The sequence below is a fragment of the Streptopelia decaocto genome (genome assembly GCF_964273445.1).
Source record: "Streptopelia decaocto genome assembly, chromosome: 1".
Lineage (NCBI taxonomy): Eukaryota > Metazoa > Chordata > Aves > Columbiformes > Columbidae > Streptopelia > Streptopelia decaocto.
Window position 1 is genome coordinate 168226596 of NC_138663.1, and position 22031 is coordinate 168248626.

The window sequence follows — 22031 nt, forward strand, 5'->3', positions numbered from 1 at the left end:
CTACACCATAAAAGCTGCAAAACACAGCAGCAATACGAAGTATATGCTAAGTTCCATGGCGAAAGTATATTGGAACTTCTGAAGCTTTCCAACACAGAAACCACAATGTTACAGTCTACGCTGAGATGCAGTATCACATATACCTGTCAGCAAACGACTGGCCAGGTTCCTCAATGGTTTTAGAAACTTCATAACGCTCATAATGCCTATTAAAAAAAAAAAAAAGATACATTATGTTCATATACAGAAAAATACATCCATAGACATAAATATTTCCCACTAAAAATATCCAAAACAGATCTCTAAGGGGACCCCACCCCCGTCAAAACCAAACCAAACAAAAAAAACCACAACAAAACAAAAAAAACAAAAAAAACCCACCACCAAACAGTTAAAGTTCTAAGGAAGCTTAATTTTGTCGGTCAGAAACACAGCTAACAAAGAAAGGAAGAAAAAGAAAGGTTGTCCAATAAACTGCCTGAAATTACATTCTTGTAAGAGACAAGGAATCCAAACCTGAGCATGCCAAAATGGTTAATAGTTATTGCTGAAGTTGTTTCAACCTACCTACCAATTCAATGTCTTATTACCTGTCAATGAGAGGATGGCCAGCTCGATCCTCTATTGTTTTAGATACTTCATAGCGCTCATAATGTCTAGAAGCAAAATGCAGATAAAAGAAAACATTAAACAAAAAACCAAACACATTTTCTAGAAATTGAGCAAACAGTAAGTATACATAGAGAAAAAATGACAAAGTTCATATACGTTACTTAGAAACATGAAAACATGTGAGGAAAAAACCCCAAGACTTAAGACACTGCAAAAATCACAAGTATCAGTATATGATGGTGATTATCTCATCTGTTTCCAAGCCAAGAGGTAAGCTTTGTCCAAAGATAGCAGTTCTCTAAAAGTCAGAAGTATATTCTAAGAAATTGTCTACGTGTAATTTGTAACTCATAGTGAAGCACCCACTAACTTCCACAGAAAAAGCTCTTCCAGCTGCCTGTCCCCAACCTCACTGCTCTTTGCAGCAAGTATCATGCCTTCATAGATGTTTATAAAACATTTCAGATTTCAAGTCATATCTGTGGATACCATCATAAAGCAAACGTTTAGCACTAGATATTTTAAATCCCAGTTTCACTGAACGTGTTCCTTTACTACTAAGCAAAGCCATCCTTGTTTAGCAAAACACATCCTTTGGCAGCAACCTCAGAAGCGATGAAATCCCCTGAGACCAAAGCATATATCAAGGATTTAGATATGCAGATATTGCAGAAGCTGAGTAAGTTACTGCACAAAGTCCCATTATCTTGCAATTGGGGCAAGCTAAAACTGTGGAGATACCCTGGCTCAGCTGCCAAGAAGAACCTGTTTAGGCGTTGGAACGACTGTGCCTCTGCTTTGCTCAGCAGGGATCTCATGCAGCAGTCATTTGCTGAGCTAAAGTAACTCCAGGTCTCACAATCTGCCCTGCAAACATAGCCAGTTTTACATTCATATTTTCTCCTCCTAAAACTTAACTTGATACCATGCGTTATCTTCAGTCATCTCTTATTACTTATGTAAGAACAGGGGAAAATCCTCAAGAGAAACAGCAAAGCTAGTCATGCACATGGCAGTAAGCTAAATGCACAAGAAATAAGGAAAAGTTACTGTTTTAATCTGTTTCAGACTGATTAATCTCCCGTGACGTCTGTAATGGTAGTCTGAAAACTCCTGGGCAAGAACATACACTTTGTAAACTAATAGCTGTTGGTTGGGTTTTTGTGGTTTATTTGATTGGTTGGTTGGTTTTGTTCTAGTGTTTGTTTTTGTGTTTGGCGCTTTTTTTTTTCTTAAAAAAAAAAAAAAGGCTGCTGAAGAAGGGAACGTAAGAAACTTTTTCGTGCTCTAGAATAAATATATCCACAGTGGGTATTTCTAACAGGTTATGCTATCTAAGTCAATATCTATTCACCCATATAACATGATACCCCCATCAACAAATTAACCCAGTACTGCAACAACAACAACAAAAAGAGTTAACTTGGTGTTTCTTCTGAAGGCACTCAATGTTGAGCCACTGGCTCTCGATCTACAAGCTTATGCAGGGTTCTTGCAAAATCTTCACACTTGGTGCTTCAGGTTATCTTTGATTTGGCTGTAACTACTGTATTTATACCTCCTATTTAAAAAAATGATCTGAAGTGGGTTAATAGAGCACTTGATTCATGAGGAAAGACTTTGTCTTATGCCTGATTCTTCTACTTTTAGAAAGAAAAGTTATCTTGTCGTATCTTGCCCTGATTGATCTACAGCACGAATCTTACATGAATAGCCTTATATATTCAGGACACATACACTCCCTTTAGAAACTTATTTGAATTTTTAACGCAGAAGGAAGAGAGAGGACATCCCACCACAGGTACACACCTTTGGTACTGAGGCATCTCCACCGACACCTCCCTCTGCCTTTCGGCCTGCCGCCTCTGCTCTTCCATCTCTGCCCTCTGCCTCTGCTCCTCCATCTCTGCCCGCCGCCTCTGCTCCTCCATCTCCGCCTGCCGCCTCTTCTCCTCAGCGCGTTGCTGTTCCCTCTCTTTGCGTTGTCTCTCGAGCTCCAGCTCTTGGAGTTCCCTTTCTCGCTCAAAACGCACAGCTGCCTCTTCCTGGATCCTCCGTTCCTCCTGAAGCCTCCTCCTTTCTTCTTCCTCGCCCAGCAAGCGGTCTGCCAGGTTGCTTCCACCATCTCCTTCTGGCTCCTCAGGAGTCCTTGCTTCGGGGCTTGCCCTCCAGCTGGACACAGATGGAGCCCGTGCGGGGACAGACGTTGTGTTTAAGGTTAGAACAGTCTGCTCCTGTAGCAATGAAAAAAACCAAACCCATGTTTTTAGGCAAGGGAGCTGTTGTTTGTTTTTTTTAAACAGGTTGCTCGCTCAGGAAAAAAAAAAAAAAAAAAAAAAAAAACAAAAAAACAAAAAAACCAAAAAAAACAAAGTTGTTTTGTTCTATAAGGGAAGACTGTGTAATAAGTATCCCAGACACTTTCAATGGAAGACCCAAGGTATACTTTGGTTTCATGTTTTGAGTGCCTGCTAATACATTCTCCTAAAGTAAGAGCTTCATTCCACACGGCAGCCTTAGTAAGTGTCGGGGGTAGTGTGGCCACAACTATGTGAAACATTCTGCTTTCTAAAGTACCACTTAGATTTCAAACCATCCCATTCCCTCTTAAATATCCAGGGAAAACAAACTCTTCCATGTCTCCCTACTGTTTTGACTTAGAAATCCAAGACCTACCTAAGGGTGCATACACGAACATATACACTGCAAGTGTATATCAGACTAATGAATTTCACATGAATCCTCATGTGGAGGAAACCTCCATGCTCCTCCATTCTCCTACCATTTGAAAGTCAAACTTCAGACCTACCACTCCATGACTCTTCTCTCAAACACAAGAAAAGGTCTTTCAGTGGTCAAAAAATGAGAACAAATACTGTTTATGGGCCCATCCAAACCTCTAATGACAGAAAAAATATGAAATGGTTTACAGTACAGTAAAGTCCTCTAACAGCTCAAAGACCTTTCTTATTGAAGTCCTAAGCCTTAAATTACTGTCTACTTATTTGTGACTGTATAAACACAACTGATCTAGCTGGGATGCCTGAAGCAGCACTCACACAGCAATAAAGAAGAGGTATCTCAGACACCTCCTACACTCAGGAAAAAAAACTGCTCATCTTCCCATAGCAACACTCAAAAAAGTCATCATCTACAGAAACCATACACATTTAAGATTTTGAAACATATGACAGTAAATCTGAAGTTCATTTGACATATACATTTATCAGAAATGGGATGAAATGGTTGCCAGTGACAAGCCAGACACTTAAAAACATGCCTCTTGATGAAGTATTGAATCAGAATTCCAACAAGTAGCATCAGGAGGTAAAAATACAGCAAACATGACCATTTCATTCTGGTCACAATAATTAATATATGCTGTAAACTTTTGTCAACATGTTTCTGGAGGTAGTTATCTAACCAATCCATAAGGAAAAAAGCTAAATTCAACAGGTCCCAGAACATCCCATTAACTTTTTCCTTCCCATTTTTGCAGCCTCTTTTTACCAAGTAATACACAACTATTTATTATCCAAAGTGAGCAGATAAATGACACAGCAAAATAAAGTATTTGCCTGCTTGCATGCATCTACTATAAGAGAAAAAGCCATCATGAAACAAAATAGTTGAAACTGAAGCCATATTCATGATCTACCTCATCAAAATACTTTGAGCTCTCTTTTTCTGCTTCTTGCTTAGCTCGTAGCCATTCTTCCCTCAGTTTTTCTTGTTCCCGTTTGTATTTCTCCTGTTAGGTTAAATTGAAGTTAAACACACGTATAAGAACCATGGTATTTTTTATTTGTGTTAAAATGTACTACTGAAATTTAATGTGTTTTTAAACAGGTCAGTGTGGTAAAAGCATGTTTGCGCTTCACTAGGACATTAGGTCTGCCATGAGTGAATGAAATCCTGGCTCAAATACAATCCAAAGCAGTTCTGAAATTGATTTTGGAGACACTAAGTCTCATAACAACCGACCTCACATATGTTAAACTCCCCATCTTACAGTTTAGCTCCCATTTGAACAAAAATCAGCTACCTAAGGTATTTCTTGAAAGATGGAGAGATGATATTTAACTTGGAATTTGGCACATTAATATGGTAAACATAAAGTGATCACTAAGTGAAATATGAAGCAGTAATTTGGTTTGAACAAGAACTCTTGGTCTTTTGGAATGTCATCTAAACAAAAACCAATTTCTGGAACACTAAATTTGTCCCGTGAGTAGATTTGGTAAGAAATCAACGTAATGTCTTAAAGCATTACTCAGGACACAATAAATGTTTTGGTGGTTTTGTCAGTCACCACTTACAACTTGGGAACAGCAAGATGCTGAAAAAAAGATGCTGAAAATAAGCAAATAAAGACTTCTCTTTCTTTGTTATTTGAAAATTCATTACTAGGATCATGGGGAAGAACATTATTACTCTGACCAAATTTACTATTTCAGAACTAAAAAAGAAGAAGCAAAGAAAAGAAAAGTGATGGCAGAGGGAGGAGACTGCTCTGAAGAAATGGGAGCCAAGGTTTACATTCTTTAAAGCCACACCTTCAGGCACCTAATGGAGCACCCAAACCATAAGAGACACCACAAATATGTTTAGGAAGGCACAGCTCTTGCCTTGCAGAGTTTGTAAGACAAAAGATATGACAAAAGATAAAACATCCAAAAAGCAACAGGGTCGCTAAGCTGTATATTGACATCACAGTTTTCTGCTGAATACATCAAACTCAAGAGGGCTTGTGCAGAGTAAATAATGTTTGCTGATGCCTTGCCTAGCCAACAGACTTTAGATAATTAATTTCAATTTACTTTGCAGAGATGTGTCTTTTGGAATGTGGTTGAATGGGTTTATGCTTCATTGAGCTGAGGTCTTTGCAGAGATGTGTGCTTGGGTTTTGCGGCATCCCAAGATGACAAACATTGCCCCTTCTGCAACACTTCTCTACATCTCTAGCAACTGGTTATCAAGGTGGTTCTGCATTAGTAGGCTCATCTTCCCGACCCACAGAGGTCCCGGGAACCAGGCTGATACCAACTGATTAGCTGATGGCTAAACTCCAGGATGTGATCAGGCATCTAACCATGGCACTGGCTGCCTTTTCTTCATCTCTGGATGTAAGGCAGTATCACTAACTGAAGCTAAAACTCATTCTAGACACAGTTTTCCTAAGGGGGAAAAAACAAAACTCATATTCAAAAGAGAAGACTACTGCCACTTAGGTCTTGGCTTATCCTTCAAATTCTGTTGCAAGTAAGAGCACACCAGCCTTGCGATGACTGAGCACTTCTGGCTTTACTGAATAAACAGTCTGGGCTTGATTTTCATGAAGGTCACTAATGCATTGTCGTCTTTTTGCTGAATTATTGCTAGTGTGTGCAACTGTGTGGCCCAGTGAATGTATCTGAAAGTTCTCTTAGGCCATCAGTAAGAGTTCCAGGACTCATGTGTTGCTTCTCTTCCCTAACAGGTGCTGCACTTGAGGGATTGCCAGCCTATGATTTTGATGATTAATTATACCTGCAATAAACGGTCCTGCTCTTTCTGCCATTTTTCCTGTCGTTTTCGTTCTTCCTCTTGATCCCAAACCCGACGACTAGGAGCACTAATGGATGGGACTGGAAGCTGATATAGCAAAGAAATGAAATAATATTATCTTCTTCCACATAATCAGCTCTCCACATTTTAAAACATTTTTTAAAGAGAGAAATAAAATCCATTACAAACACTACAGCTTTATAGTGACAAGCATCTAAATTAGCCTTTTCTTCAAAGGGACAGAAAGCAACTATTCCATTACACATTAGAAAATCGTAATCAGCACTCTCAGAATTGATCACAACTTTAAAGCAGTATAAAAAGCAATAGAAAGCAGTGGGCTTACTGAAAAGACCAGGATTATGCAACTATTTAGTAGTTTCTAAATATTACTTACATCAGGCATTGCAGGCTCTGGGCCTCCTGTGAGTTTGGAAGACAAAAACCAGAAATCATTAGAACCATATACACTCACTACTGCAAAACTTGTGTAAATGTGGAAAGTCTGAGCTCCAGACTAATTTTTGCTTCCTTAATTAAGCCATGCTTGCATTTTGCCCTACTGAACTTAAATGAGGTCAAAATTCATTAGGTGCTTTCAACTAATGTGCGTAATTGTTTAAAAGCTTTACATGCTTACAAGTGCTGTCAGCAATGGCTTGAATTAGCAGTACAAATCCCAATGTGGCAATACAGAGGTTCCTTGCTACACCTCTCCTATTATTATTCTGAAACACAACTGTTTAGCATGACCAATACTCAGAATGCTGCTCCAGGGCAGAGCATCTGCTCACCTACTGCCCTTGACACGGATTAGGAGTAATAGACATCCACAGGCAACTTCTCTACCACAAAACCATGTATTTTTCCTTGCCAAGTGTCCTCCTTTCCTGCTCCCAAAAGCACACTTGAATTTGGTGAGCTTGTCACCATTCACCACAATCCTTATGCTAATTTGAGGCTCTCAAGCTTGGTCTTAGCTTGTGCCAAGGTGATTCTTAGAGACAGGCGTGTATTACGCTAATACAAGAGAAATGTGGAGAAGCAAAGATTTAAGTACAATCCTTTCCCAACCATCAACACTATTTTTGTTTCCTCTAGTGTACTTGTTACTGAGCTGCCCAAATTTCAGTTTTTAAAAAAATGCATAAAAGCAACAAGTTGCAAGTGTTTTCTGAAGCAGGACCACATGAAGTGGAGAAAAGGTCAAATTTAGGATACAAAAGACATCTAATAATTCACAAGCTAGTGTCTAATCTATATATGCACAATTTTGTCTGCATCACCAGAGTGCAACAGCCACAGGGACTATAGGACAAACAGACTTGATCTCCTGCAGTTGTGCCACGAGATGCTAAAGGAGGGCAGCGGCAACACCTATCTTCGTTCCCCTCTGCTCTAATCTCTGTAAATTTATGCTGGCCTGTACAGGTTTAGGAGGAAGAATCCTTCGTATCATTGTAAAGCTTAAGTGTCAAAAGTTTAAAATTAACAAAACCATACTAGAAATACTCCCTTCTCTTCTATCTCAAGCACGAGCTAAATACTTCAATATTGCTATAAAATTGCTATAAAATAAAAACCAAATGTCATAGTCAGCTTTAAAAAAATAAACCAAACAAACAAACAAACAAAAAAACCCCAACAACAACAAAATACCACCATATTGCAGATACAATGCAGCAAAAATATTTAAAAGCAAACAGAACCACAAACACAGATTTATGCTGCAGTACTTCTCATATCACTTCTGGAAAAATGGAAGCCATCACCACTGAAGGCAAAGTCCTGGCTCCACCAAAATCACTGGCAAAATTCACACTGAATTTCCAGTGGGCCAGAATTTCACTCCTTCAGGCTAGAGCAAAACAGCAAGGCATACACAGTCTGAAGACAGCATTAGACACACAACATTAGTGGAAGTATGTGAGCTGTGGCATGCAAAACACCAAAAAGCAACCTACAAAACCAAAACCAAGTGCCTCATTTTTTGCCTTTAAAAGCTAGCATATTCCATTCAAAATTTATATGGGTCTTCTTGGGACCTTGAGACATGACCACAAAATGGAAAGCCAGCAGCTGCCTTTTTCCACCAATTTAGATGAAAGCACAGAGCTGCAACTCAAGATAAACTCAAATGCAGTATTTCATCTACAGCTCTTTGAGATCTGCGCTAAGCCTCTGCTGGAATATGCAAAGTTATTCTTGTTTTGTAGGTAGTGGCAAATCTGAACAGAGAGCGCCATCCTGCTTACTCCTACCCAGTGAAAACAACAGTATGAAAAACATAGAAGAGATTTAAACAGCTATAGATAAAAGAGAACACACAAAGACCCATTACCACAAAGGTAGACCCATGAATTGTAAGAATAACCTGATGACCCTGGGAAAAGAAGGGAAATTAATTATGTTGCTTTGTTGTAACTGCAACAGACAATTCTGAAGAGGTAGAGTACCCAGCACCAGACTTGTTAGGACGAGTGTGCAGCAGGAACAATTTCATGGAAGTACATGAAATGTTAGCTCTTTGGTTTACCTTGTTCAAAAAATTGTGACCGTCTTTTTAAGTTTTTCAAAGAAATAGGTTCAGATGCTATTTGAAAAATACAAAGAATACAAACAAGTCAATGAGGTGCTGTCTAAAATACTATCACCACTAGACAAAAAAATACTTGTTAAACCTCCAATCTACATCAACATCACTTCAGAAAAATAAAAAGCCCCTGAAACACAAAGGAAATGTAAGCTTTCATAGTAACAAACAGTTTTTAGTAGGTTACATCATATACTGATTAGTACTTCATTTTATCACTAACAATGTCCAATCACAGCAACAGTGCAAGCGTCAAACTTGGAGTCAGATTCTCCTTGTCTAATTTAAGCCATCCCAGCTGAGATGTCAAATTGGATTGAGGGGCCTAATCACCATTTAAGGTCATCAGAAAGGCATCTCCAGAGGGTCAATAATCTCTTGGGGGAAGTCTTCTATCAATTGCCATGTGCATTCAAGATAAAATGAAATACAAAGTTCCCATTTAAGGATTACTGTTCCATTAGGGAATCTACGTTCCTGGTCTCTCTCACTGTCATTGAGTAAGGCTATAAGTGTTCATAGCATCATAAGTTAATTATTATTCATACCAGAACCATCAACATTGTTCTCCAGGAGTAAAATAATAATAGTAGAACAAGAACTACCCTCCAAACCTCACAACTTAAATAAGAAAAAAATTATTGAATGCTCTTCACACTCTTCCTGGGCAGCGAAATAAATCGATGCTCATACTGATTCAGTCTCCACACAATGCAGTGGCAATTATAATGAATTGTGTGCATTCTTCTCTTTCATCATGGCCACACAGTGAATTTACAACCACTAATGCAGAGACAGGAGGGCTATCATTGCTTTGGCATGAGTTTGCCAACCGCCTAGCACATCATGGACGCGAACTACACTCTGTTTGGATGCAACTAGATATCTGTGATAACCTGTCTGGCTTTCAGTTCTCACTTCGACCACTGTATACAGCTTGGGATGATTACAGGTTTAGTGTCTGTGCTTGTTGCAAACCCATACAATTAGCGGGTGAAAAGCAACGGTTGTTTACCTCTTTGTTCGCTAGAGCCAAGATTTCCCTGCATTCCATTTATCAACTTTGTTTCTGTATCCTGAAAAAATACAAAATAAAGGGCTCAGGTTCATTAGATTTGTGGAAGTTTACCCAATTACAAGTCTCCTCTGTCAGGAACTGTATATCACAAAACATTTCAGAACACTTTCCACAGAAAGATACAAAACTATCAAAAACTTCTTGAGTGTATCAAAGAATAAAACTGCAGGCATTTGAGGGTAATCAATAACCAGCTGTGAACTGGTGGTTGAAATAAAATCCATTAGCTAAGGAGAAAATGCCAGAAGCTGAAATCTTCCCAATTCAGATCCTTGACAGGCAGGAATTTATTTGCAAACATCTATACCCTTGTTTTTTGGGGCTGCAACTTCCATTTACACTAACAATGGAGGTAGAAGTCTTTTCTAAAGAATAAACACTCTATATATTTTAGCTAAAACATAGTCTGCAAATATTTTATCACTTAGCAGTGTCCACTAATGAATGGACAGTAGCAAGTCTTTATAACATCTTATTTACATTAATAAGTACACAGCCACATCTGTTTTTGCAGTACACTATATGTTCCTTAAGCAATACAAGTAAAAGTAAGATTTTCAAGGTCTTTTCTCCATCCTCCCACTATTAAGGCATTACATTTTTACTTTTTTCCTCCCCAACCATCCCATGACCCTTCAAAAACATACTCACAGAACTTTGAAGGTTGCTGGAGAAATCTCTTTTTGTTGATGTGGTGGAAACATTTGAAATGTGTTCTCCAGTAGTTGCATCAATCCATTTATTTTCAGATGTACCTATAATGTTGGTAGCCATACTGGTGAGATTGAGGATTTTATGCCTTACATGTGGCAGGGAAGGCAGGTCTTTGCCCCAATCTTTTTGGTATATGGAGGATCAAGAAATTAATGTAGACAGTAATGTCAAAGAACAAGAGTTAGTGAAAACACATTAAAATAACACACAAAAAAAAACACATAACAGAAGAGGGAGAGACACAAATCAGGTGGAATTTGTGAAGACAGGAAAAAGGACTTTTATGAGCAGACCGCCTTCCCCAAAAATGCAAGTGTTAGTCACAAGCCAGGTAAAACTTTACTAGATGTTTTGCTAATACAGACTACAGCAGTTCAACATTACAGAGTAATTAGTATTCATTGGAAACTATTTCATTAGCATTAGTAAAGATGGAGAAAATTCTTCCAATTTTACTCACACAAAGGTACGATTTGACTCCAGCACGTGTCATTTTTCATGTCCGTGCTCAGTCAGGAAGCACAGAGGGCAAAAAAACAGGCAGTCTAAACTAAACTAGCAAAATTGATTATGTGAAGACAAATGATCTCAGACTCCATCATTTCTCCCCTCCCACTACCTAAAATTTACTCAATGAGTTCTTCTCCATTAATCACACTCCATTTGTTCTAGAAGTTGTGACTTGTTTCTTGTCTCTTCCTTACCGCACTATTTTTTTCCCCACTTGCTGGTAACTTATTCTCTGTAGCTTCCCACTAAAAGAATGTTTTGTATTTATACTGTGAAATAAGTCATTGGTCACACTTCCAATCCTGGAAAAACTCCTCTGGGACTTTGAAAGGGTATCGTGATTAAAACCATGGCAATTCTAGAGATGCTACAAGGCCTTCAGCCAGGATGGAAACCCTCACTAGCCAGAATGGGTAGTACCATTCTGGAGAGACTACAGCATCACAACATTTGGGTCAACAGCCAAAAGCATAGCACACAGGTGCTACGTCACCCACAAGCTATACACCACCAGAAATGCTCCCTGAAGAAAGGAACACAAGGATCCCCTTCCCTGAAAAAAAAGGGAGCTGCTGATTGAGGGAGAGAAGCTCTAAAAACTACTATCCTCTAGAGACCAGCTCCTCTTTATTTCTGTGGTATGGCAGGAAAGAAAATGTTATATACCCTTGTGTGGTGTTTGCACACTTTTTTACCTGTGCATCCTCTCACAAACAGGCCAGAGCACAACAGAGAGGTCAGTAGATCAATGTTTTGTAGACTTGCTTGTCAAGACATTTCTAATGCACGAGTAGTTAAAAAAAGCCAAGTTGTGTTAAAATGCAACAGGCACGCTAGCAAACTACTTAGCTTAGATACGTATTACTACTGTAAGGCTAATAAGGACTCTCAGCTGTCAGGTACAGTAGAGACAAAGCTTATTTGCCTTACAGAGCACACTGTATCTGCCTGACGAAACAACTCACCATTCTTTCCATATCGTCTGACATCCATGACCAGGTTTCCAGTTTCTAGTGCTCTGCTGATGGCTTCTTCCCACTGACTGTAGTCCATACGTGAAACCTTTGTGCCATTAATAGCAATGATCTCATCATCTACATGCAGCTGACAAAGTGCTGCAGGGCTACCTGAAGAAAACAAAAGAAAAATAAAATTATGTCTCCATCCACATTTTTTTTACCACAGTTGTGATTCAGGGCAAAAAAAATCCTTCAAAAAAATGGTTATTGGTGGATATTCAGCAAGTCTTAAAAAATCTACTACACTGTAATATAAGGTCAGTAAACTCAGTTAATATCAAAGTAGTGTTTCAGTTTGAAACTTATGAACACAAAGAACACTAGCCTTTTGTACTTGCAAACGTTCATATTCCAGACAGTCCATTTAATAAATAACCTCTGAGCCCACTCTTGCCTTCAGTAACTCACTTTTATAATCTGCAAGTGTGAGAGACACGCAGCACTACAGTGACTGTAGCCAACTATTAGCTGAATTCAGAAAACAAAAACAAAAACAAAAACACACACCAAAAGCAAAAGAACAAAAAAAACAAGCAAACAAAAAAAAAAAAAAACACAAACAAGAAGCCCACCACCCCCAACAACAAAACAAAGAAATAATAATAATAAAACAACAACAACAACACAAAACACAAACAAACCAACAACCTCCACTTTGTTAACTCCAGTAGAAGCTGGCTTTCTCATATTCTTACTTATACCTTCTGAGTTGTACTGACAAGAACACGCTGCTTTACTGCTTTTCTAAAATAATTTGTTAGGTCTGAACTGACTGGTAATTGGACTCAAGATATTGTTGGATGCTGTTCCATTAGACTTCTCTGGATTCTACTCATTCTGTCAATTCAGCTTGGACTTTGAATTCTATTGATACTTTGCAAGACAGGCTGTACTTTATATGCTTTTTTATCTACTACTAAAAATTGGCAAGTGATCTCAGTAGCATAACAGCAGAGAGCATGCAGGACCAGTTAAAAAACTTTTTTCTATTTAATTCATAAAATAGATGAGCTGAGAAACTCAGATGCGCCTAAGTAAGATTTTATGAATTGCATATGAATGGCTTTTCCATCAACAATGATTCCTTTAGCAGAATATAAGATGGGAAAGCTAAGTGAAAACATGGTTAAAGATTGCACACTAAATCCTCCTGTTAATAAAATAAAACAAGCTTGAATTACACAATGGAAGTTCCAAAGTAGGTAGTGAAATCCACACGTCACATTTAAAAATATACTAAGAACAATGACATATTACATTATCAGAAACAAATGCGGACAAGCATGACGGAAGAACATAGACACCATATGCTTCATCCTGACCTCCTTCTGATTCATTAGTAAAATGCTGCTAGAAGTCTGGATCATCCACTAAGGATTCAAATAGCTTTTAATATTCCTGGCACCCCAACAAGTTAAGAAATGAAGAAATGTTATGTTTCCTCATAATGCACCAAACAGTGACCCACAGAAGTTCACTAAAAAACAACATTAACTACTATGTTCAAAAAGCATTGCTCCATATTCTATTTTTTGGCATTCTTCTTAAAGTATGGACTAAAAACTCCATTAGCAGTTTTCAGTAAAATTTTAAAAACACACCAATTACTTTTAAGCAATATTAGAGAAGAAAAGGTAGGATTTTCATGTGGAGGAAGAAAACATTGGAGATGCACATTTTTTCCAGTTTACCTCCTTAGAGCCAGGAAGATATTACAGAACTAACGGATTTTCAAATATATCAATGGAAAGTACTACTAAGAATACTACTGAAGATCCTGCCACTACAGTTACTATTTTCAACAACATTATATAACATTTGGAATTGCATCTGATTTCAAAATCTAAGATCTCTAGCACCAGACTTCACCTTATGCTCATGGTACGGGGAATGCTTTAGGCTCAAGGAAAGGCATCAGAACTGATAATTTCCCTGTTTTGTATTGTGACAGAACGAGCCCCAGGAACTAAAAAGAGTAGTGTTCCTTTTATTCAGATAATTTGATTGAAATGAGACTCAATTCAGAGGTGAGAACAGCACCTCAGCTCAGTTATGGTAAGCATGAGAGAGAAAGTGGGTTACCAGTTCAGGTTTTAGGAAATGAAGGAAATTTAAGATTGCATAGTTCCTCCTGTAGTATCACCAGAAAAAACACATCCAGACCACACGGATTTGAATGAATAGCAGCAGTTTCTAGACTGCACATGGAGACCTAGCACAGCCAGGACAACTTACACTGCTCAATTTTTGGCACACAACTTTGCCAGCTGCTCTTCCTCTACCGCCTCTACAGTCTGTGAATAAAAGGGCAAACATTTATTCAAACCTTCAAGAGTGCAAAACTAGAGGCCTTTATTGGGCTTCTGCTCTGATTCACCTCCAGAGAGGGCTACAGAGACTAACTGGCAATTCAGGTGCCGAAAGTTGTATGGTGCCAGTTGCCTTTCTCTGTTCAGTTTCTTCAAGACTTTATACCTATATCAACTCTACATAGAGGATTTAATTTACATTACATAAAACAGGTATTGTTGTTTTTCATAAATTTCCTTGAAGGTAGAAGATTTTTTTTTCTTACTACCCTCCACTGAAAACAAAACCAATCAAATTCACTCATTTTCCAAGTGTATTTAGTTATCTCTAACCTATCCCCATCTGTTGTTATTACAACAGATAAGTACTAACTCAGAGTCATAATAAAAAGTAAAAACTTGAAGCAAATGGGTCAAATTTAATTTGTCCTGCGTGCTCACAAGTGTTCGATTGCAGACACGTGCACTCCTGCATAAACACCATCTCAAAAAATGACTGAAAATAGGTTGGGGGGAAGGGACTGAAACTATAAAGATTATATGGCATTGGGGAAGATGGCAGAACAATGTCCAGATTAATGACTTCAAGGCTTTCTGTTTGTCAGGCATTAGAACGGGCTGTCCAGGGAAGCAGTGGAGTCACCATCCTTGGAGGTGTTTAAAAGGCATTTAGACGATGTTCTTAGGGACATTGTTTAGTGCTGGAGTTAGGTTAGGTTATGGTTGGACTCGATGATCCTGATGGTCTCTTCTAACCAAAATGATTCTATGATTCCATGTTTACCTAATTTTTAGCATAAAGGTTAAAACTTCTTGTAAAAAAAAATGAGCACTATCTTTTTTATATGCAGTAAATGGGTCTCATCAAAATGTGTTACAAGCTTATCTCTTAATAGGCTTTTTGAGAACACTTATAAGAAGCTGGTTTTGCTTGCCAAGTAGTTTTCTTAAAAACCATTGAACGAAAAGCATATGTAGAAGACAGTCATTCATTTGTAGTAAAAAGATAGATTCAGGTTATCACGTGATTAAAATCATATAGCTACTGAGGATGACAAGTATGTCAAGACAATCAGGGAAAGTCTTCCTGGAAGCTATTTCGGGTCTCACAAAAGAGAAAGAGGTGACTGGGAACAGATGGTATGGATTTGCCAAGCTTAAATCATGTCTGATCAACCTGGTTGTCTTCAATGATGAAATTACTAGATCTGTGCATGAAGGGAGAGCAGTGGGTACCATCCACCTTGTCTTTAATAAGGCTTTTCACGTGACCTTCTGCAGTCTTTTGGTATCAAAGTTGGGATGGTGTTGTCACAGTGCAGAATGACTAGATGGGTGAAAAACTGACTGCGCTGCCAGGCTCTACAGGTAGTGGTTAATGGTTCATATTCAGCCTGGAGGCTGGTTACAAGTGGAGCTGCCCAGGGATGTATCCTGGGACTTGGCACAGAATCACAGAATGTTAGGGATTGGAAGGGACCTCGAAACACCATCTAGTGCAATCCCTCTCTAACATGTTCACCAATAACCAGGAGTAGGAGGAGGTGAAACACACCCTCATCAAATTTGCAAACCACACCAAAAGGGAGAGCGTGGCTGATACGCTGGAGGGCAGGGCTGCTGTTCAGAGTAGGAACGTGACATTCAACAACGGCAAATGCAGAGTCCTGCTCCTGGAAGGGAATAATCCCAGTGGTGGGGCTATATGAACACCAGCATGACCAGCAGATCGAGGGAAGTGACTATCCCATTCACTCAACTCTTGTGATGCTGCATCAACAATACTATGTGTAGTTTTGGTGTTCATTGCAAGAGAGACAAACTAAGGCAGGTTTAATGGGAGGCCACAGGGCTGGAGCACTTGCCCTATGAGGGGAGGCTGAGGATATGGGCTTGTACATAGTGAAGAAAAGAGGCTGAAGGGTGACCTAACAGCAGTCCCCTCAATACCTACCAGAGGTCACTGAGAAGGGAAAGCCTGCTTTTTATTGAAACCCATGGCAGGAGAACACAGCATGGCGTTTACAAACTGAGACAAAGGTTGGTCTGACTTGATATGCAGGGAAAATTTTCTCTGAGAGAATAATCATGCAACGCCCAGAGAGGCTGTGAAGTTTCCATCCTTGGAGGGTCTCAAACCCACCCGGGTAAGGCCCTGGACAACCTGGTCTGAATCCAGTCTTGATATGTTTTTTGAGCAGGGGTTTTCTTTAGGTGACCTTCCAAGGTCCTTTCTAACCTGAGGTATCCTATGACTTATCCTTAAAAAATAGGAAATGCAACATTCAGAAGTGCCCAGCTGAAAGCACATTTTACTCTTTCAAAGGGCTGTCGATCTCTTTCATCCCTCATTCCTTCAAAGGAAGCTACAGCTATTGAATAAGGTTATCACATGAGTCAGTTGTTGAAAAAAAATGATAAAACACATGCGATAAACAAGAATACCGAGATACAGTCCATTTTCAGTTCAATCTTTATATTTTGTACCCTTCCTGGTGAGAATGGTAATAAAGCATAACCAAAATAACAGCCAGAAGGCCTTTATCTTCTCCTTGCCTACAGAGATGGGGATGGAGCCCATGTGGACCTTTGTGCATGACCAGTAGGAACACTCACTGCCCTCAGGTTTCTCATTTACAGCTGGCAGCACAAAGAGACAGCCCTCTGCCTCTGAGTAACATCAAAACAGAAGCCTAGCAGCAGGGAAAGCAAATGGAAAGCTATTCTTCATGCAAAGCAAATATTAACAGTTACCATCTAATTATGAAAAGTACCCAGCTATAGTGAGAAGAGGTCTAAAAATTGAATTGGGGAAAAAAAGAAAGAAAAAAAAAATCAAAGCTGCTCAGTAAGTGCTGTGACATGGTACTTTTTCCTCTCTGGAAAGCATAATGAAGGGCTAACTAGATTAGAAGTTTCCAGTTATTTCTCCTCTCTCACGATGATCTTGTGTTTGCTCGAAGAAAGGGCACAATTCAATATTCCTCAAGTATTACTGGCAATGGGAAAGATCACTATTCAGAAAATAAGCATTACATGAGATTTGCTTGGTTTTTTGTTGTGTGGGTGTTTTTTTTTCCTTTTTTTTAATTAAGAAAACTGAGCTTGTTGTCTGGAGAAGACTACTAAAGCTTAGAAATAATTTTATGTATGTTTCATTTCAAGACAAAAATGTTTGGTTTTCCTCAGTATTAACACATCTGGAAAAAAAAAACTGCACTGGAAATCAATTTAGAATTTGTGGCTGCTTAAAAATAGTAACTGTCTCCAAAATTCAACGTGACTAAGAAAGGGAAAACTGAAATACAGATACTAACTCCTAAATAAGTTTCCTCTGCATGTGTTTACAAACCATACAAAGTGGTTTCTTTTAAACTTAGCTAAAAGGAACAATCTGGATATTAGAAGTCTGAATGTGCTCCTTACTACTGTTCTGTAAGGGACTTGGTGAATGAGTAATCACATTTATGCTTCTTCAATGGTTACAGAAATGTCCTTGATTAGGAAAATGCATTTTTGGTACGTCTGAGTTCAACACATTTCAAGAGATGAGGATTCACAGGAATACATTAGCAAACTAAATATTGATTTCTTATTTCTCCACCTGATTTTTTTAAATATTTGCCACCTTCTTAGCAGCAAATGCCTTAATTTAGAAGTCTCTGCAAAACAAACAAAAGAACAAAAAAAAGTGCAATTAATACACATTTACCTTCTTCAACTGTCTGTACAAAGGCCCCTGAAGAACTCCAATTTGTTGTAAACCCAAAGCTGCGACTGTGGCCAGGTCTCTGGTTTATACTGACTCTCAATTCACTGTACTGTTCCTGAAAAATAAAACATGACACTACAGTATCTGGTATCACAGGCATCTAAATGAGGGAAAGTTTATCCTCTAAATAAGTGAGGCTGCTTACAATGTGCACTTTAATCATCTATTAATAGCATCGTATACAAAAGAAACAGTATTGAAGCCAGTTAACTAACTCATTTGTTTCTTATTCAAACAAGTATGTTTCCAGTTCACATCTGTATTTTCTCTACACTTTCAGCTGTGCATTTCTCTTACTTTAAATGTTTTGTAAGACAATGCTACAAAATACAAGAAAACTGAGTAAATTAAACACCTAAATGGGTCTTCATGGATAGTCTTGTGAACTTGCGGAATACACTACCTTCTGAGAAAGCACCAGAGATGTGAAAAAGCTAGATAACAGTGATTCATCTTATTTTGTTCTTGCACATCTTACAGTGGGCATCATCGGTCTCCTTTAGGGTCACTGCTGCAACTAGGTTTGTCTGGGTGAACAATAATATTTTTCATTTTGTGTGAAATACTACTAGCTTGCTATGGATTTTAATTAAAAAAAAAAACCCTAGTCCCTGAATTAGCCAGAAGCCATATCTTCCATCCTAGTGGACTTCCAAAATGCTTTCAAAATCAGAATCAAAACCTAATATTATGATTTTAAACTACAGAAATGACTGGGAAAACATTCTGCAATACTTGCTTTTGAACCCACACTATATTACGAACATGTGTTGTATATATTAACATTTTAACGTGAACTGATTAAAAAACAATGAAAAATCCCCAAATGCATTTACTTCATTATCATGGACCTAACATCGTTACAAAAGGGAAAAAAATTAGACCGTTTCTGTCACTGTTAAGATAGAGATGTTCCAACAACATGTGCACGGAGGAGACCCCCGCATGTGTACTAAATTTGGTATACTAAAAGTGCACCTACATTTTAGTTGCCTAGCAAACCAGCTTTCCTGAAGGGTGTTGAAAGGGGGAATAATTTTCTCTAACTCAAAATATTTAGAAGTCTCAGTATCTAAGCCAGTTCCCCAAAGCTCCTGTGTTGGTAGGAAGTTGCACAGCAGATGCAGTTGGTCAGTCCCCAGGCAGGACGCAGCCAGGGGAGGCTCCAGCAGAACCCGAGCACTGGGTGCAGAGTACAACAACATCGCAAAGCAACGTCCTGAGGTTTCATCTCATGTTACAGGAATGTTCCTGGCAAAAAACTCTCAGTAACAGCCCAGGGTAGAAATTAATTCCTTCCTTCAAAACAGGTACTAATTTGCAAATGCTCCCATACGGAAACAGACGTCTTTTTTCTATTCGACCCAAGTCCTTAGGTGAGTGACAGCACATTAAATGCTAATCAGCTAACAGACAGTTTAGCACGCTGGGCTGGAGCACATATAACACTTTTGAATTTGAGTGTGTTCCTGGAAATTACTGTTATTAGTTTTATTTCCACCATCCCAACCCAGCTCTTCTTCAAACCCACCTCTTGTCAGAGGAGTAAGGCAACTTTGTACACTGAACTTCATAATTTGGACAAGTTGCCTCCAAAACACTTAGTACTCCATAAACCTGGTGTTATTGCTCTGATGACTAGTGAACTATATCAATCTTTCAACCCTGGCAATGATTTACAAACATGCCAAATGCAGCTTGCATTCTTTAAGTTATAGCTTGAGGCACAACACAAGCTTTTAATTTTTTTTTTTACCTTTTTTTCATTAGAAAAAAAACACATCACTCATTTGTAGGAAGAAAAATTTATAGCCTTGTGACTATTCACAGGAAAAATAAAATGGACTAACTACAAGTTGTTCTCATCTGGCTCACAAAGTGATACAAAGAACCTATATCTAATTTCTTTTTTCACTGATTAGAACAGCAATTCCTCTGCCTGTTGTTACTACAATACAGGAAAAAAAAAAGATCATAATCTCTTTCTTTATACAACAATCGTAGTTTCAACAGATTATGATAATTTCATTGCAATGACCAAGGGACATCAGGATTATTAAACTGAAATGTGTTTCTTTTCCATAAGTGATTAGGAAGAATGAGTCAAAGTGACCCAATTTATAAAAAATGGTGTGTGAAGTGATTTCACAAATCAGCATCCAAGGTCTTATGATCCTCACCCAAGCAACTGGCACAATTAACTTATACAGCAGCAGCAGGAATGCAAAGAATTCATCTCTAATCTGCCAATGGGTATGAACCACATAATTAGATACTGCAGACAGGTACTGACAATTAAAGCTCTTGCTGGTCATTTTTTACATGTGAAACATGCTATCAGTTGGAGGAAACAGCACTTGAAGATACATATTCCAAAAAAATCAATGAAAGACTCAAGTCCCGGATAAGCACATATGCAAGGAGACAGAAATTTGCTTTGAAATTCATTAATGTGAACATCAGTTAGATTAATTTCAAGTAAATAACTAATAAAAGGGGGGGAGGGGAGGCTCAAGCCACAACAGATGGAATAGAAGAATAGTATGATACTAATGTTTAAGGCTGGCCTTTGAAAAACTGATCTTTATTTTCCACCACCAGTATAAAAGTGTAAATGAATGCTACAGCAGCTTATATCATTCATCTAACTGACATACCTGACTATGTGCACAATGTGCTCATTTGGAGAGTAACAAAAACTTTGCAAACAAACCAAATGCTTAGAGTAACTATTTTTAATTATAACGAGAAATAAAATTAAATACATGACATTTAAAGGCTAGGAGAAGAAATGCAACAAAAGAACCAATTGTTTTCTTTCTAAATATTCTTTTTCCTCTGAATTAAATCAAAGGAAATAGCAGTTCTCCAGGCTGCTTTCTTACTACCAAAAATACTTGCATTAGATATAATTTTCTTTTATTTTATATTACTTTTACTCCGCTGTAGCATCCACTTACACTAAGTAATTGTATTAGTTCCACACTCACCAGGGATTTTGAATCCTCAGGCTCTGGCAGACTCACATTTTCTGCAGAAGATGCAAGTGAAAGAGAATCAGAAGGAGAGCAATACTCTGGTTTAAGAATACTGCTTCCAGCATCTTGGTCTTGGGATTTTACAGGTAATGCCAAACTAGGAGGAGGTATTGACTGAACACTTTCTTTTTCCTCCTCCTCCTCCTCACCTCTGCTTCTGAATGCACTAGTGGAGAGAGGCTGTGCGGAGTCTGGTTGTGAAAACGAACTGCTGGTGAACAAAGTTTGAGTTCTTTTAGCTTTTTCTACTTCTCCGTTGTATTTCTGGGTATCATCCATCTGATAGGACAAAAATGGGAGTTTGGTAAAGATGTGCTTTAAAAAAAAAATTCCTAATCTTTCAGCAATCTAAATATTTAACAAAAAACCTCTCCCTTTCGAGCAAATTCTGGTTACTGTGCTAATTACTAATTAGTCACTCTAAAGAGGAGCAAGATATTTTTTACACTTGAAGCATCTGCAGAATAAATTGTCCAGACTTTTTAAGATAAACTTGTTAAAATCATCTACTTAGAATGATATGCATTCTTACCAATTTTTAAATTGAGACAAAAAGACAAATAGAGATTTAGGAGAAAGCTATGAAAACCTATATAGTAATCAGAGGGGAAGCTGGAGGAATCAATTTCTGCATTTCAGTGCTTTACTGAGCATGCAAATTTTAGGCTAGAGTAAAATTTTGATTTCATCAAAGTTAGCAAATCTTAGGAAATGTATTTCACCTGAAAATTTGTCTGTAGGATTTAATTATGTTAACTTAGTTTCAGATAATTACATCCGATAAGGGCGGGTTTGTTGATAAGGAACACTAAGGAGACTTACTACAAATAATAAAAAGA

The 22031-nt window shown here is 38.2% G+C and overlaps 1 protein-coding gene across 10 annotated transcripts in view; it reads right to left on the bottom strand.

Annotated features, from left to right (window-relative positions):
- Positions 1-22031, bottom strand: part of LMO7 (LIM domain 7) — a 134777-nt gene that overhangs the window by 12810 nt on the left and 99936 nt on the right. For 6 of the 10 annotated variants that reach the window (XM_082058479.1, XM_082058485.1, XM_082058484.1 and 3 more), the window contains 13 exons: positions 21145-21471; positions 18095-18209; positions 12020-12181; positions 10482-10666; positions 9768-9828; positions 8696-8752; positions 8501-8542; positions 6557-6582; positions 6142-6246; positions 4271-4363; positions 2422-2846; positions 591-656; positions 144-206 (listed from right to left, as the gene is read on the bottom strand). In XM_082058479.1, coding sequence (XP_081914605.1) covers positions 144-206; positions 591-656; positions 2422-2846; positions 4271-4363; positions 6142-6246; positions 6557-6582; positions 8501-8542; positions 8696-8752; positions 9768-9828; positions 10482-10666; positions 12020-12181; positions 18095-18209; positions 21145-21471 — 1727 coding nt within the window. The remainder of the gene's footprint in view (positions 1-143; positions 207-590; positions 657-2421; positions 2847-4270; positions 4364-6141; positions 6247-6556; positions 6583-8500; positions 8543-8695; positions 8753-9767; positions 9829-10481; positions 10667-12019; positions 12182-18094; positions 18210-21144; positions 21472-22031) is intronic. The other 4 variants (XM_082058481.1, XM_082058478.1, XM_082058483.1 and 1 more) reach the window with 3 other exon arrangements.